The following is an 18,872-nucleotide window of genomic DNA, read 5'->3' on the forward strand; positions in this document are numbered from 1 at the left end:
CTGCTAACAATAATTAATTCAGTATTTGGTGAATCCAAATTGTCTGTTTTAATAAACATACAACATAAAATGACATTTAATCCTGTTATCTTGCACATCACATTCAGTCACGTCTGTTCAGTTAACTGCTCTGAAAACAAGCTAATTTTTTTAACCCTGCTTTGGCCCTCTTCTACCAGAATTTTGAGATGGTTGTTCTGCATTTCAAGAGGAGTTTTTCCCAAAAGACATCATCTAGATATATCTCCTATAAAGACAAAACTAGCTTCCTAATGTAAACCTCATGAGGAAACTGACCAAGAACTGTAATTTTATCCTCTGACAGCTGCCTAAAAGTTCTGTCAATAATCACAGAATGGTTTAGGTTTAAAAAGACCTCAAGATCTCTAGTTCCACCCCCCTGCCATGGGTAAGGACACCTCCTACTACACTACGTCACCCAAGGCCCTGTCCAACCTGGTCTTGAACAATGCTCCAGGGATGGAGAATAATCCAGGGGCTCAATGATTTCTACTTTTTTCTACAGCAAACAATATTCAAAATACCACCAAACTGATCATGAATCCTTCCCCCAACACTATTTGCAACAATGATATTGAACATAAGTTGTATATACTTGAGAACAAACTTGCTCAAACAAAATTCACTAAGAATATTGAGATGGGTTCAGTGAAGAATTTTACCCAGAGATTTCAAATGTTATAACCTTCAATTCAGTCAGCTTGCAAGCCAACAAGCTCTGGGTTTCTGAACCAGAAACCAGGTGGAAACCAGAAGTTTTCTATTCACTTACAGAGGTGAAAACAGATGCAGTTTGCACATTTAAACACTCAGTTTAATTAAAATCTACAGAAATTACGTTTTTAAAATCACTCTCTCTTACAATGAACTGTAGATGTTCCCTGAAGTGTGGCTAAGTGAGAAGGGGCTTTAATTGGGCAGAGTAAACTCACCAACTGTAACATGACCAGCACAGACTTAAGATTACAGTAAATCATGTTGTTTGGCAAGTCACAGTTTGGGAGGAAATCAAGGATAAGCCAAGTTCCTCAAAAAAGCCTCCAGTTCTTCCCTTCTCCCTCCTTTCTTTCTGAAAACTCAGGGAAGCAGCAAAGAACAATGATAAAATTAAAGTTTTTTAAAAGCCCTGCTGATATTCCAGGAGAAAGAACTTTTCTAAAAGGGACAGTATTCTAGGTAACAATTACTCACAAACTAAAAATGTGACAAATTCAATAGAACAATTGTACCTTGAAGGCAGTCATCTCACTTTAATATCTTTTGATCCAGCCAGAAAAGCCTTTGAACAACCCTGAAATCACAGCTCTTAAGCAGAGATACAGTCTCTAGACATGTGAAAACATTTTAGTCTGAACTGCTGTCTACATATTCACTTCCTAAATGTTACAGGCACCAAGTTGCTTTTGAGTCAAGGGCAACAAATAGCTGATGTTTAGTCAGATTATGCACTGAAATGTGAGAAACGTCATTCTAAAATGTAAGAATGATTTTCTTAAGTAAGAAAGAAGACTAAGAAAGTTATAATTCTGCTTGAAAAGGGGAAGAAACATTACTGCATTTTGGCTATTCTGTAAACTAGTTAAGGAATTAATATTCAGAACTACTTAAATGAAAGCAAAGAAGTTAATAACCAACATAGAAAACATCCCATAATGACCACAGAACTCTCTCTGACGAGCCAAATGCCAATTCAGATAACAAAAATATGTTTTGACTGTAAAAAGTTGCGATTCCTGCATTAACAGGAATATGAATGAATGGGAATATACAAATGATGGGATGTAAATGATTATGTAACAGTCTCATGTGATGTGCAATTTAACAAGGAAACATACTATACATTTTTACATATGGGAAAAAAGTCACCATCCTTCAGCGCCCCCAAAACTGAACGAAGTATTATTACAGTACTTTTACAGTTCACTCCTTACCACACATAGCGAGCTGTGCTTTGAAAAACCTGATTAAAACTCGAGAACTCCATTATTTTTGAGCTCTATGAATAGCCATGTGCTTTTCAAACCTTTTATGGGAAACAACACTGTTCCTAAGGCTTACTCATATTTTTGTTTCCTCCAGTTTTCTCCTATGTAATCTTTACATGGAAGTTAGTTCTGCTGATTAGGATGTTTCTTAATACAATTCCTGATCTAATGCAGTTCACCATTTTCTACTCTGTTTATTCAGCAAAATCAGTGACAAAGCTTCTACACTGCACAACATATCACATGACAACTATTTTATAGTAACTGTTACCTTTGAAGTTATCTTGAAAGAGGTAACTATTACGCAGCCTTAAAGCTACTAATCATTTTCAACATTCCCAACACACAAACACACTTTACTATACACCATAAATGACAAAGGCCATTTAGATAAACTTTTTTTCCAGTTCATAGAATCAAAAGAACAAGACAGGCTGAAAGAGACTTCTTGAGATCATCTGATCCTAACTCCCTATTTAAAGCAGGAACAACTTACAGCACATTGTTCAGGGCCTTGCCCACTAAAGTTCTGAGTATATCTAGTTTTTAATATCCTGATTAGATTGATAACACTTAGCATAATGAAATTCCCTAACAAAGAGTTCAAACTAATAATTGTCTGGCTAAAGACAGGCTCTTCAGAGACACCCTTCTCCACAAAACTGCATTATGATACAGTCAGTAGTTTCACAGGTATCTTACTGCAAGCATTTGTAAATGTGCAAGTTTGCAAAACCTGTGAACAGGAACAGTAGAACTTTCATGAAAACTTAGACAATAAATAACAACTGGGCAAAATTATTCTTGGAAAAAACAGGAAAATAACTGCCACCTTGGATTTTCAGAGCTCTGCTAGTTTTCCCATGTTCAAACAATATACTCAACTAAAAATACAAGACCTTGTTGTTATCAATCTAGCTTAGAAAAAGTATCACATCATCCATATTCTGCCTTCAAAAGTTTTAGTTCAGCAATGACACCACAAAGTAAGTTCACACAGAAGTCTAAATTAATTTCTGCCCAAAAAAGGTCTATACTTGTATGCATAGTTATGCACTAAAGGAACAACTAACATACAAAAGATGGTGGAAACTAACAACACTTAACAAAACAGAACTGTACTTGCTACATGTCCCAAGTACTTGCATTACTACTAGTCTTCTGCTATTACAAAGCCATTTCCACTGATTTCTAGTAACGTGGTTTCAGCGTGCCAGCGAGTTCCCCACTGCAGCCCACTCCTCTCAGCTGTTCTTCACCTTGAAAATTCTTTCATGTTTTGCAGTTAAAAAAAAAATAAATTTAGCTTATGTCTACTGCTGGTAAATTCAAGTGTCTATACAAAAGATACTAGTACCTAGAGATCAGTATGTGAATTGCTGCTCCTGCTTACCTCTCTTAAAATAAGCTACATATTTTTATGTATCTACTATTGACCTCAAGAAAATACTAATTCAGGTGGGGTTTTTTTAAACCATGCATTTGAACAATTTAGATAGTTTTAAGTACTTTTTGAGAAACTAACTTGAGATACATACTACCAAGATCCCAGTAGCCCAGAGCTGCCTAATGAGTTTGTAGCTATGCAGTCTCACTACAGGAACTTGGGGTATGGAGAAAAAAAAAAAAATCAAAACACAAACCTTAAGAACATACTGAAGAATTTCAGAACTAATTCATATTAGGAAATAAAGAAAGCGTAACATTATCCTTCCCACTTCAATGTCCCAAAGTATTTTGAAGTAATACACATATATTTATAGATAAATGCAACAGATCAGGTATCTACATTTTTTTGACAGTACACAATGTCGAACAGTGGGATAATACACTTTATATGGCAATCTACAGATTAACCTTTCTTTAAGCTCATACATCCATTCTCTCTTATTAGAAAGTAATGGAAAATCACTTACCTCTAACTAGAGTTCTTTGAAGGTAGTATCCTCCTTAGATCCCCTATCTTGGGTTGTATCGCCTGCTGCAAGTTCCCTTAGGAGCTGACTAGCAAGGTCTAAAAAGTTTTACATTCCCTTCTATAAGCCCTATTAGCGCATGTGTGAAGTTTTTGATCTCTCACTCATACCCTTTTACCTACACCTACTATATCACCATCATCTATGGATCAATGGAGGATACTACCTTCAGAGAATTCCATTTAGAAACAGGCGATTTTTCCCTTCTCCAAAAGCAAGTATCCTCCATATCTCCCCACTGTTGAAGACTACAAAACTAAAAATTACATCTGCTATAGATGGTACAAATGCAGGGAGGAGAATCAACTGAATATGATCAGAATATGAATCAAAAAAGCTCAAAAATTGAAGCATCAATACAAATGGCAACCATGTAACTGTACAAAAATCTTAAAACTCTTCCTCAATGTGGTAAACCCACTAAATGCTGATTTACAGAAAAATATCAAATACTACTAAAAGTAATCTGATGTTTAAGTTCTCAATTGTTCAAGCTGTGTTTTTACAAATATACAAAGCTTGCTGGGGTTTTTTATTTGTTTGGGTTTTATTTTTTTGCATTCTACTACACTCATCTCTACTTAAGTAAAAGAATTCTCAGTTTGAGACACACATACAATGCATTGTTAAGTGCCAAATACAGTTACACACACTGAATAATTTTCATTACTTTCAGAGACTATAAAAATCTCATTATTGAATAAAAACTACAACAAATAAAAAAATCAATTTAGGAAGTATTTCTAGAAATTAAAAGGTAAAATGGGAAGCCATACACATAAAATATTAATTTGTATCAATACAGCTTCAATTAGCTGGATAGTTTTAAACGTTTTAATACAACCTTTAAAAGTCAAAGGACTTTAGTAACTTGAATCCCTTCTGTGAGACCAATGTCTCTCATCCTTAATACTTTTCAATATTGTACTTTACAACTTTAAATAGCAAAGTACTTTGAACCTACACTGCATTTTAACCTAATTCTAACAATTCTTAACAGAACTACCGTTAAGAAGTACTGACTATAAGCGCTTACAAAATACTGCCAGAATACTAAATACAAAAGGAAAAATACTTATATATAATAAACCTGGTAAGCCAATTAAACAAACGCTGTGTAAAATTATTCTCTCTCACCATAGTACTGGTATTTTAAGCCACAACAGTGGAATTTCAGAGTTTGTAATCACTTCTTTTCAGGGGGTGGAAAAGATAAAAGAAGACTTCCACAGATCTACTAATAAATATATATGCTTGCCAACATCAGTAATGCTGGAGCAAAAGAGAACACTAGTGTATGATAGTATTTATTACTATTAAATAGCTTATCAAAAGCATATGGTATTTGAGAAGTGAACTTTAAAAAGCACAGCAACAACATGGCAACTAAATATTTTAAATCGACATTCTGTTCTTTCAACTAAGACTCTCAACAGTGCTATGAAAATTTAGCAGATGTGCCAATAAAGAGAACAACCCAAATAAAACTTTGTGATATCATAAAAATCTCAAGTAAATACTGAAGATTTTATCAGTAAGAAAATAATTGATTACTGCAGCCTTAAGGCAATAAAGTTGCATTTCCCCTCCCCTTATACATGCACCAGTAGGACTCATTGAAGGGCAAAAGAAATAAAAAACAAACCAAACCAAACAAAAAAAAATAAACCAAAAAGCCAAAAAAAAAAATCTTCTAGAACTTGCTAGCTGGTTCACTGCACAAAGACGAACACCCCAAGATGGAGTATCTAGGATGATACTTACCATGTAACAAATTATACCACTGTCGCATTATGTATTCTATGTGTGTATGGATGCACTATTAGTCAGCATAATAGTACACACCACGCTAGCAAACGCCTGGTTGGAGCCATAGGGCCGGATGACCAGAGGAATATCCAGGTAAGTGTCGATTCTCCAGCCTTCATAGCCACATTCTAGACATCTTACATAGTCCTTCAGTTTGCCTTGATACAGTTGATTTATAAGATCAGCCTGAAACAAACAGATATCCCACAGAACTTTAAACAAACAAAACAGAACATTCTTCCTGAACAGAACAATGGCTTTTTTAAACTAAGTCTTAATTGCATAGCTACACATTTAGAATGCCATTCTCCAGCATCTGCCTCCTGAGCTCATTGTACCCTCCCCCACCACACCACAAAACACACTGAGCTTCTCAAACCACTATATAAAGCTTCACAGTGTACTTGACAGTCATGTCTTAAAAGTGACTACTGAAGTTTGTGTTTTAAAACCAAGTCTGATCTTGAAGACATTGTTAACAGACTGATTCTGCAGACCTTCCCAGTGTCTCTAGAGATAGGTGCAGAAAGATGAAGTATTTGTTAATCTACAAAACGGAAAACTGGCCTACAAGTTCTCCATTATCAGAACACAGCACATGTTGTGAATATATTCTTTTCTCCTACATTAAGAGTGGGCTTGAGCTTCAAGAGCCCACAACATAGCCTAATAAATACTGACAGCAAGGAAGATATCACGGGAGTTACACAACCATTTTCTGTGCTTCAAATGAAGATTAGGTATCCAGAGTTCAGAATATTCCACTTTTAATTGGAAAGGAAAACATAAGCAACACACTCTTGAAAACTGTACATTACAGTAGCTTAACTACTGTGTCAAACAAGAAAACTAGCAACTACTGCAGCCTCTCAATAACTTGGTACTTAAAACTCAGTTAACATTTTTGAAAATCATTCTTAAAAAACACGGCACTGCACTAACTACTAAGAAGGAGAAAAATAACTATTACAGCTGAACCCAGGACACCCAACAAAACCCAAAAGCAATATCACACCACTGAATGAACAGAAGAAAGTTTTTTATACACTTACCTGTTCTGTTTGCTTCCATTTCTGCTCCAAAGCATCAAACATGACTCTACAAAGTTCCTGTACATCATGTTGCTGCCAAGCTGTCAGAAAATGAAATTAAATCTTAATTAAAACAAGAGACGTTAATAGCCCCAATAATAACCATAGTCTGAGAATACTTCCTAAAAAGCTAAAAAGTTTAAGTCTGTTCCTATTATTTACTACATTATTCACTGCTAGGCCAGTGTTCAATTCCACAAGCAGCTGCCTGTTAAGTTAGAAAAATGACTGGCCAGCATGCTCACAAGTTTATGCATGAACAAGAATTACGTACATAAGCAAGAATATGTAAAAGATACAGAAATGCTAATATGCAATGTTATGAAATAAACTGGTTCTGGCTCATTTCCCACTTTGTGTTTATTCTCTAAAACTCAATTTTCAACTCCTTATCATCATATGATTACTCCATGGAAAGATCAGCTGGTCATGGGGCAAAATTACACTATACAAGTGTCAAAAAGACAAAAAGTGGTTGATTTTATGGAATTATACAAATTATCTTCTACTTATGGAAACGTGGCTTTGACATTCATGATTCAAAACAGATGCAAGTTCCTCAAAGAGCTACTTCTTTAGGAAAAGAAAAAAAAAATCCACTGCAATGTTAGTTCAACAACAAAAATATAATGCTTTTTACCTGAACAGACTAAAACTCACAGACATAATTTCTTTAAAAATCTAACACACATCACAACAAAGTATCTATTTAAGCTATTTTGTTTTCATTGGAAAAAGAGGATTCCGATAATTATTGTCAATTATTCTGCTATTTTTCCCTGTCAACAGTAAGTAGTTCAAGCCCGTAACAGGCAGGTGCTGAAGCAAATCACACAAGCTTAATAGCTGCATATTACCCTCACTACTATCCCATCCAAAACTCCGTGTAACATCTGTTGTTTCAATTGCTCTTTTTTTGCTGGTTTGCAGTAAAACAAACAGTCTTTGAAGCTGGTAGGGGATACTCGTCACAGGATCCTCTTCAGATTCTTCAAATTCCCATCTATTCACAAGATATTTGATAATTAAAAATGCTTTGAAAACATTACTCAGAAAGGCATTTAAATCAGCATTTATTACATTTCAAGAATTTGGACAGATTAGAAAGGTTAACTGCAGCTCTGTTTCTTGGGAAAAGTCAAATGAAATTGCTTTCCATTTGTATAGTAAATGACAATGCTAGTCTTTAAGCATACTAATCTAACACAAACAAATTAAAATAATTTTTAAGCTATTCACTGCACAAATCCAGACATGAACTGCACTTCAAACTTTACTCCAACGTTTTCCAGATGGGAAAAATCCTTTAAAAAGCTTGTCTATGTCACAATCAGCAATGTTATCTTAGTCTTTTACTAAAAATCTGAAAACTTTAAGCAGATATAAATTAGAAATCTACCTACTTCATCCTCAAGGATGCTTTTCAGTATCCAAACGAAGAAATTTTGACAGGAGGAATTCAAAGGTATCTCCTACCAATATATACCAGCATAAACGTAAGAACAGGGTTTTATTCTACATACTCACTTATATAATGCATTTCTAAATTCAGGAGTCATAAAAAGTGTTTGCAGAAGGCTGTTCAAGTAGCAAGTCATTGCTTGATTTACTAGCCCAACATAACCTAGAAACACAAGAAGAATGACATGGAAATAACACAGAAAGATAGGACGTCACTTTAAGAGTTAAAACATTTGACAAGAAAACAATTCCATGAGAATTCTTATTTAAGAAGAGCATCCATCTGTTGTTTATTGTTATTTACCCTATAAAAATTAAGAGAAAATTATAATTGCTCATTTCTGAGAGGAATACAGAGTAATAGTTTACACAACAAATAATTTCCTTGAACAACAGGAAGTTATTTTAGTGATGATGAATTATGTTTCGCAATAATAACCACACTTAACGTTGACTACTGCACCAAAGGAGATGTAGATAACTGTATGTATTTTAATAGTAGATCTAAATATTTCACAGAAGAAATTAGAATTTGTTAAGAAACAACTGTGTACTAGCTTACTTACTGCCTGGTGGCAACTAGAAATATCCTAGTTATAATTTAAATATAATTTGTATCTGCATTGTACTATTGTTTAGAACTATAAATATATATAAAAAAAACTCTAATGTGCCCTCACACATGTATCTTCCAAAACCTCCCGTAATAACAAATTAAAACAGCTAGTAAATATCAGTATCACTTTTAGTAGCTGAAAAGGGAATTTACTTATATTCATCTTACTATAATTTTTTTCTCCAAAATATGCAATATTAACAACAGCTGATAAGTAAGCAGCATAGTGCAAGAAATCAAACACGCCTATTTATACTTTGAAGCTCTTAGCAAGTATTAAAAAGAAAACAACAAAATAAGTTCTATACTAGTAATGAAAAGGCAGCTAACTACTCCATGTAAAAACACAGACACTGTCTGTGAAGAGACTGTGTATTTTTTTTATTACCCTACTCCATACAGATCATCTTTTCACACTATTAAATGAAAAAAGGTAAGTGGCAGCTAAACTGTCTTATCTCTCAAAAAATTCTTCCATGAGCATGAACTAGTGTGATATGAACGCTGTTTTTGTGTCTGTTCAACAAAGTAGTATCAGGAGTTTTATTCATCAGACTTGTTCCTGAGCTGTAAGTTGCTGTCTCCTCCTGCCCCCCACTGCACAACAAAGGCACCCAGTCAGCCTCCTGGGACGGGCAGAGCTGCGCTTCCCTTCCAGAGGGAGTCTCCGCTTACTGGTGGGGAGCCAGGCAGTGGAGGATGAACCTCCTGGGGAATCACGGTTCAGAGAAACTGCAAGTGGGGGCTACAGTAGGAAGACTTTACTGTGTTAACACACAGACTGCAGAGATTTGGCAATGGCCCTTCTATAACTGAGTATCAAGTACTCATTAAGCTGTGAGTACTTCTGGTAATACAATCCTGACTACTCAACTACGCTACAGCAGCAGATTAATACAGAAGAGGAGGGCCCCTGACAGAGAGTTTGAACTGCATGGTTCCAAATAAGAAAAGGATGGGATAGAGCACTTCTATTCCCAAAGTGACATAAGAATATTGTAGAAAACATGATTGAAAACATAGTACTGATGTGGATTTTTTTAAAGTAATTTGCAATTTGTTTCAAAAATCTTGGTGCTGCTATTTCAAAATATATGCTAAAATAATCACAAATCAGCATTGCCTTTACAAGAGAACACTATACCTGTCTCTGATTTGCTCAGGACTGAAGAATAAGAATAGCTTTGACTGACATAATCACTGGTACAGCCAACAGAGCCCTCTCTTGGAAGAGGGCCTATAAATCTGTCTTGTGCACTGTCATCCGTTGTACCAGACTCCTCCTGAAAACATAAATACACTGGTTTTATGCAAAAATTAGACAACAAATTTTTATTGAAGCAACTACAAATTTTACTTTCTCTCATGGCTACGAAATCAATTTTGCTAACCATATCACACAGATTTTACAAACTCGCAGATATACAGTTGCTTGTGTAGCTTTCATTCTGCTCTTTCAATTCTTAAGCCTTGAGAAATCGTTCTTTGCATCAGCGGAAGCAAATGCCCTTTAGAATACTGTATAATCAAATACAGTACTATAATACATAAAACAAGCAAGTCTGCAATTTAGTATCTCCTACATCTCAAGTTTTCTGCACTGAAATACAGAATGAGATTTTTTTTCAGATATAAAAATTACAATATTCTTTCAGAATCACATGCAAATGCTGATTTTGCACACAATTATTTAAACTAGGGGGTTTTTCCCCTTTTATATAATTAAACCCATAACAAAGTCTAAGTAGGCAGCATTATGCTGACATGAGAGGTAAATAATAAATCGTAGTATATCATTAGTCCATCCAATCCTTAAGTAAACTGAAGCTGTGTTTATCTTTCACTGCATCATATATTTGAGAAATAGGAAATTTCAAGATTTTTTTAATGTCAGACAGTTGCTTGTAGCAACACTGACAACTCTTCTTGTGTAAATTTTTTTCCCCCTTAAGGGTAAATTTGAAAGAGGGTAATTGCTGTCGATAGAGGACTGCCGCTTCTGAGAATCCTGTCACAGTGACCTAATATTGCTTTGAAATACCCAGAGGAAAAGGATTAGGTGTATGATTAAACCTGTAATGTTAAGACTTATCTCTAAACATGTCAAAGATTAATTAATTATATAACCCTAGAACATTACTCACAGCAAGCATTACGTAAATATTTGACAAGCACGAATAAAAAGTTACAGCAAACCATTACTAATGGAACTAGGCCTACTCGGGAGAAACCTAGAAGTATAAAATAGTAGCCTAAAAGTCTGTCGAGAAGGTTCCTGAAGACCGTTTTTACAGCCCAATTTTATTTCATTTTCTGAGCTCACAAGAGCAATCCACAGAACATACATCTTTCCCCACCTCCCTCCCAACAGTACAGCTTATGTAACAATGTTACTTACCAGCATTATGTGAGGCTGCTCACCATCTTTCTCTGTCAAATGCAGAAAGTTCTTCTTCCCTGGCTCAAAACCAGCATCAAGAACAGTTTTTTCACTGTTCTGATCTAGTGGAGTCTGCTAAAAAAAAAAAAAAGGCAAACAAACTAAGCTTCTTTTTTAAGAGATCTCAAACACACTTACAGATTCTGTACAAGTACAGTGCTTTAAATAGCTTCTGACACACTAAGATGACATGAAAATAAAATAACTAACTATCCATTATAAATATACCCATCATTAATACTTAAAGAACTCGGGAACAGTTTAACAAACGGTATAAATTAGGTATTACGATATAGTGTCATTCTCAGAAATTGGTTTATCTACTCAGGAGTTAAGACACTAGTCAACAAGTTTCTTGTAGAACTTCAGTAACATCTAATGTCCTATATAGCTTGCATACACTTTATTTTTAAACAACAACAAAAATATACTTTCAGCAAGCATAAACATGACCTGAAATAAAGATCTATTTCTTAAGAATCTTACAAAGTTTTCTAGGTGTATCTATAGAAATCATATTAACTAAAACCAACACTGCTTCACAATAAAGCACAGGTGTGATATTAATAATATTTTTTTGTATATAATAAATTAAAATGGGTATAAAACATTGAAAGTCACTACACAATAAAACATTTCTCAAACAAGACCACAGGAAAAAGATGAATTATCATGGGTATTATTAAAAATACATACTGATAATGAAAACTAGCATTACATCTGAATGACCATATTAGTTTCTTTTGTTTAATGATTAAACCCATATCAATTAAGAGCACATTTTGAAACTAAAATGCAGATATAACACTATAAAATTCACCCAAATCAAAATACTGGTGTTTGTCTTATGCACCTACTACGAATTTTTATGGGACTCCAATGGGAACAGATTTTTACAGTAACTAAATGAGCACTAAGCAATACAGGTAGCACTTTTCTATAATGTGAAGATTCAAATGTTTGCTTTCAAGAGAAAATAAAAAGAACTTTTGCCATACCGTATCATTTACACTATCTCCATTCCCCCACATTAAATCAAAAGTTCCATTCACATAGCCCACTTTTAAAGCCACATCTTCAAACAGCCTTTTAAGTGGTGTGGAAGCTGGCAGGTTCAATGTAACACGCTCATTCACTGTCTTGGAATTTGTGGTATCTTGTATTATACACAGTACCCTGGGTTCCTCAGCTGCACTTTCCACCTGAAATGACAGCAGGCACCAATTCATGAATAAAGTTAACACATTTTGGAGTTTTGCTGAAAAATCAAAACAAGACTTCACCTATAAAATGCAGTATACTTTTACAACCTAAAGATCCTAAAACTGGAGTTTTATTTTTCAAAGCAACTGTAAGAAAATTAGAACCTTCCAATTTTGGAAAACACATGAAAAAACAAGCTCTGTTTTTAAAGAAGGAATTCGTATGGGTGGATCACTTCATAGAGAGATAAACTGTTCAAGTTCTGCATAGAATTTCAGCCAGCAAGCAGACAGAAAACTGCTTCACATGAGGAAGAGGCTTTCATATCATCACTTCAAGCTCATATTTTGCTTTGACATGATTATAAATCTTGCTGAGGTAGAAGTATACCTTTTGTGATTTTTAGAAAAGCAAACCAGATCTGCAAGCTTCCAAATAATCTTGGAAGCTGATGATTAGACAAACAGCAATCAAGCCATCAACTTTCTTCTACTAAACCCACTGCTGCATGAGTCGAAGGAGAAATTCTTCTGCCAGAACAAAGAAAATTAATGTTGCCAAATGGCTACTAGCCAAAATAGATTTTAAACAGCAATTTCAATATACCTGAAATAACAAAAAAGTAACAATCTTGAATGAAAGTAGCAATGGATTATTACTAAAATTTTATGGACCCAGGTAACTCAGGAAAATTACATTTTCCCAACATCTTCCCAAACTGGAAATCCAGGAAGACAAAGATGTCAGCACAAACAATTAACTCTCTCAATTATCCAAAGCTGTAGAACAGTAAGGAATAGCTAATATTTAAATACAGGTCACACATGAAAATATCAGGTCAGTAAAAGGAAGCATTAGTCCCCAAGGACTTGGCCTTTTCAATTTGTAACACCCAACACATTAGTAATACGTGTCAGAGCACCCAAACCTCAGTTCACAGCTAGAAAGCACATAACCTAGAAAGCCAAAAAAATGCATGCAATATGCATGATTTTCACTGGATAAAAACACTAAGAAACAGCAAGAACAGTGTTCACACTAAAACTGTAAGCCATGTCATAAGCATCTTCTGGAGAATAAAGAACTGCAAAGAATATCTAAACAACTTAAGCATCCATTTATTTCTACACAACTGAACTCACAACAAAGATGACTACCACAGAAGTGGTATAGTACTTCATGAGAGCTTTTACATTACCAAACCTTTTAAAAAAGTATTAAAACATCCTAGCCAGTGCTGCATCCCTTCATTTTACAAGATTTCAAGATCAGCTGACAGTCTTCATGCAACTATAAAATACAAAGCTAGGCAACTGCAGCTTCTAATCCGATCATCATCAGAAAAAAAAGTTGTCAGAAAAGGAAAAATAACCCCCTTCCCAAGCTATATTATGTTAGTTTGCTTTAGACTGTGATCCTTCTTAAAGACTTCAAAGTCCAGTTTCTGCTAGTTTATAAAATCTAATGTCCTGTGTAGAAATCTTCAGTAGCTGCATGCTCAGAAAGATTCCAGGCACCATTTCGCACGAATCTACAACACTGCATCTTCATACATTTAACCTCTACTAGACAATTGTAGGCTTATGAACTACTTTCCAAGACGACAGACAAAACTATTCCTGAAACATTAACCACACATTAAGGAAAGAAAAAAAAATAAAAAAAATAAAAACCACAATTCAGAAGTCAATTTGACGTATTATTTCCTCACTTTCATCCACAGGGAGACAGAGAGCTTTACTTGAATAAACTACACTTCAATTTTACCAGCAATTACGTTTCCTGGGTTCTTTGCTTTATATTTCCCAGCTCAGCTTCATTCTTTAATTTTATTGAGTTTTTTTGGCTAAACAACAAGCACACATTTTTTTTCTTTCATTGTGTGGTTACAAAAGAGAAGATGAAGCTCATTCAGTGGTCTATTTTCTTGATTTTTCTGGAGAAGATGAGCAGCATCTAAACCCCATCATACAATCAACCTACACTTAAAACTCAAGATTCCCCAGCAACGGTAGAGGTTTGCATCGGTGGAAGCCCACCCTCCCGCAGTGCAGAGAGATCAAAAGGCCTTTGCTACTATTCATATAGCTTCATCTAGGAAAATATGTTAACTCAGACTTCATTATTCTCACACTAATTTTGTACTGATCCTACAACTTGAGCTGCTACTGTATATAAGCATGTCAGGAATAGAAGTTCTCAGAGACTCAATTCCTTGTTGTCCTACCGCCCTTACATAACCAGCACCTTAACTCGCCCCCTACCTCCTCTCTGCAGAAGGTACCTACAAGTTTAATTCCTCCTACTCAAACTTTCTCCATCACCTTTGATAGTGAATCAGTCGTGACTTACACTGGAGTTGCTACAGAAATAATAAGACACACAGTATCTGATGGAAGGAAGTAACATTAAGCAAACAAATTATAGAAGATTACAGAAGATTTGCTGGTTGAGTTGCTGGACGTTCTGTGTCAGACAAATCCTCTCTTCCTTGTTCACAGATGTAATTCTGACAGACTGAACTGGTTTAACTCAAGGTTAGTATAGCAAAGGGTATTAAGCCATCATTCGTGCTGCCACTGCTTCAAGCTGTTCATAGTAAAGAGATGAAGCAAAAATAACCTCACTCCAGCTCTATCCATGGCAAGTATTCACATATACCACTTGAAATATCAGACAACAATGCAAACATCTCCCTTGGGGCTACTTTACTATAAAAACAGCCTAAAAGGCAATAATGGTCAGTGATAGACCTTTAAATTATTTTGACAGGCTGTTATCAAACTGAGCCCACAAAGTCAATACAAAATTTAATATATCAGATTATGGAATGATTAACATTATGACAGCTACACAATTTTTATTTTTTTTTAATTAAAAGCCCACACACCAGCGTAAAAGCGTGTAAACACATACTCAATTTGGAGCTTCTACTGTTAAGACTGCATTTAAAACATACACAAGCTTTGTATTCAAAAACATGCTCATGCTAAGAAATAACCAAAAGCTACACCATCATGCTATTATGTATCTTAGTTATTTTATAAAATTCATTTTGTGTGTCTACCTGTGAAAATTTCTTCTTCATTTCAGCAAATATACTTTGTCTGCAACTCCAAAACATATCCTATAGTATATAAAAACAAAATTAACAAGTCAATCCTTGAAAGTAGTAAACTGACTTTTTTTTCCATAGTCAGTTTTTTAAGTAAAATATTATTACCGAGTTTGAAACCACCAGTCACAGAGTAACTTCTAAGGGAAAAGCCTTTAAATATTCTAACAAGCGCACATTATTTTAACATTTAAATTATCATAGGAGCAGTGTTACATACAAAGTTAAGTTGTAATACATGTCAGACTACTTCATAAAGTAAAAAGTGAGTAGATACGAAAATGTAAGCAACAATTCAAGAGACAAATTCATACTAACAAATTCCTTCACTGTATCTGAAGAGCCCTCCAGACAGAGCTAAATGTTTTACCTCAAATGGTTCAAGCACAAGATTAGCATAAAAATCATATAGTTTATTATTGCACTTACATATCATGAAGCTATCCAGTTTTGAATGAAACTGCTTCTTCCTGCCTATTTCCTGCAGGAAGATTTTTCTTAATATCAACTCATTTTGAAGTATGTAGCTGAAGTTAAGCAAGAGATGAAGTTACTGACTTTTCCTATTCCTAATATTCCTAAAGAAAGCTTGCCTTAGTATCTCTGTTGTACCTCAAAAACACAACCATAAACATTACCTGCACAAAACTTTTTTTCTGACTATTGACAAACATCAAATTAACTAGTTTCTGAATCTGAAGCATTGCACTTTTCCAGAAAGGAAAAACAGGAAGCGAGAATGAAGATGCTAATAACATCATTGCTGTTTCCCAAATTTCTTTAACTGCGCCCTCAGACAAAATTATCAAAACTTAGACACTGACATAATCTTCACTGACGTGCCTGGTTTGCCCCACCAAATGACCTACAAAAAAAGCCCAAATTAGACCACTGCATTGAACTTCCAAGCAGGATGACACATAAGGTGAGATTTCTTTCTTTGCATACAAAGAACCAAAGTTCCAGCTTTGAAGTTTCAATGATCCCAGATTAGTAATTGTACCTATCAACTGTTTCCTTTACACACCAGTCTGCAATTTCAGATTTGACAGAGGTTTTAAGAATTAAAAAAAAAACAAAACAAACCAAGACAACAAACCAGAAAACAAACACCACCACAACATAAATGTTTTGTTGCTTACTAGTTTTACCTGCTCTCAATTGAAAGTTACATACATTTTGCTACAGTGACTTAAAGGTTATGAGAGTCCTGGAAGCATGATTTTGAAACTACCAATTTATAATTTTATGATAGTCACCAAGTATATTGTCCTGTCCCAAAGATTTGTCTTCCCATTTTCCTTGTAATCAGTGTCTCCAAAGAGGCCTTACTTAAGCCTGAATTCCTTTTCTCCTGAGACAGACATATTAAGTCCAGTATACAAAGGGGTATGTGTAATTTTCAGATGTGTTATTTTACTCGGTGACTGCAGGAGGGTGGAAGAGAGGACAGGCTCCAAGCATCACCTTAACTGGACAGAAATATTGACAGGTTGCTTCTTTTATAAGAATTCTCTTATGCTGTGTTCTCAGCTCTTCATTTCATAGTAAAAGATTGCTGGAAGATTTTCAAGAGTTATTTGACTCTAAGCAAATTCTGACTGGCAAAAGTTGGTTTTCAATATTCCACATAACACAAACAAATCAAACTTTGCACATGATACTGTTTATGTGATTCAGGAATTTTAGAAGTAACTAAGAGCCTTTAGCTGCTCTGACAAGACAAACTACAAAAGCACACAGACGTGTCAATCTTAAATGCAGCATTCCCTACTTTTCAATTAAAGCACTCTACCACTCTACGAATATACTTTACAACCACCAGTTTAACTCTACAAGTTACAAAATAATCTCCTTTCACCATGGATATTTATGCTTTAAAGTGCAATTAAGAGAACAAAGATCCTAATATACATGAAATTTCACTTTGATAAAAATCACTCTGGAATTCACCAACCTAATAATTTATTACAACTCACAAAATAGTTGAGCATATTAACTATATAGTTCAAGGGTTTCAAACTGACATACACATGGTAGCCACAGGTACATACAAAAATATCCTATTGTCTTTTCCTCAGAAGAGATAAAAGCAACTAATCAGGTAGCAAGCACATCTGTTCTGTACCCGTGAGAAGTCCTCAAAGCTAGATGTTGCTACTTTACCATACCATGATATAGGTCACATGCCACCAGCAGTTTAGTAAAATAAGTTGCAGACCCTCAACTCCATAAGCATCTAAAAAAGCAAATGCAGACTGCTGCTTAAGGCTACAATTTAGGAAATCATCCTATGATTATTTTACCACAGAAGTCTTCTCAAGCAATTTCAAATGTTAACCTTTTAAAAATATTGAAACATTGACACTTTCATCCCAAGTCTCTCAACCTTTTACACTCTATCATTTCTAGAAAGGCGATGACAGACCTAAACCTGCATGTAGATTTCTGATTATGTGTTAAACCAGACTTGCAAAAGACTCTTTATAATACAAACATGCAATCAACACACAGGTCTGACCTGGGCGGACATTTGAGAGGGCCACTCTACACAAGCATTTACCACATTTAACTTTCTAAAAAGTAATTTTGATCATTTTACATGAAAGATCTGCATGTGTATGTTCCACAGTTTAAAGCATATCATAGCATAAAGCCTATCAGGGACTGAAGGAATTCAAGCTGTAAATCGGTATACACTAACAAAGGAAGCATTGGTGTTAGTGCCGTCTGCAAAACTGAGACATTAGCTTTGACCATATACGTTCTGTATTTGTTGAAAACAGAGGAACAAAAAAATAAGTGTTAATAGATCTGTCAAAACAATATTCAAATGCAGAACTGTAGTGGTTTTAAAACTGCATTTAGATGTGGCTTGTTATTTCTCAGTTCTAAATCTGTGAATTCACTGAAATCCTATAGCAGCATTTTACTAACCTTATGAGGACAAACCACTACAAACATATTACATTCACATGATGCAAGATTCTCCCAAGATTTTAACTCCTACTTCAGTTCTTTTATAAAATTATTTTCAGAAATTGCAAGTGAAGCCTAAAGCCAAGTTCAAACTTCATGTCGATTCTACCCAATGTTTCCAAGTCACACTATTTCCAACAGGCAAAAATACCGACAGCATGAATCACAAGTAAAAT

The 18,872-nt window shown here is 34.8% G+C and overlaps 1 protein-coding gene across 4 annotated transcripts in view; it reads right to left on the reverse strand.

Moving 5' to 3' along the window:
* USP47 (ubiquitin specific peptidase 47) overlaps nt 1-18,872 on the reverse strand; it is a 56,904-nt gene that overhangs the window by 25,882 nt on the left and 12,150 nt on the right. For 3 of the 4 annotated variants that reach the window (XM_080618946.1, XM_080618945.1, XM_080618943.1), the window contains exons 2-8: nt 12,398-12,601; nt 11,358-11,474; nt 10,104-10,242; nt 8,410-8,506; nt 7,740-7,885; nt 6,844-6,923; nt 5,828-5,977 (exon numbers count right to left, since the gene is read on the reverse strand). In XM_080618946.1, coding sequence (XP_080475072.1) covers nt 5,828-5,977; nt 6,844-6,923; nt 7,740-7,885; nt 8,410-8,506; nt 10,104-10,242; nt 11,358-11,474; nt 12,398-12,601 — 933 coding nt within the window. The remainder of the gene's footprint in view (nt 1-5,827; nt 5,978-6,843; nt 6,924-7,739; nt 7,886-8,409; nt 8,507-10,103; nt 10,243-11,357; nt 11,475-12,397; nt 12,602-18,872) is intronic. The other variant, XM_080618944.1, reaches the window with a different exon arrangement.

This window comes from Psittacula echo, assembly GCF_963264785.1.
Source record: "Psittacula echo genome assembly, chromosome: 5".
Classification (NCBI taxonomy): domain Eukaryota; kingdom Metazoa; phylum Chordata; class Aves; order Psittaciformes; family Psittacidae; genus Psittacula; species Psittacula echo.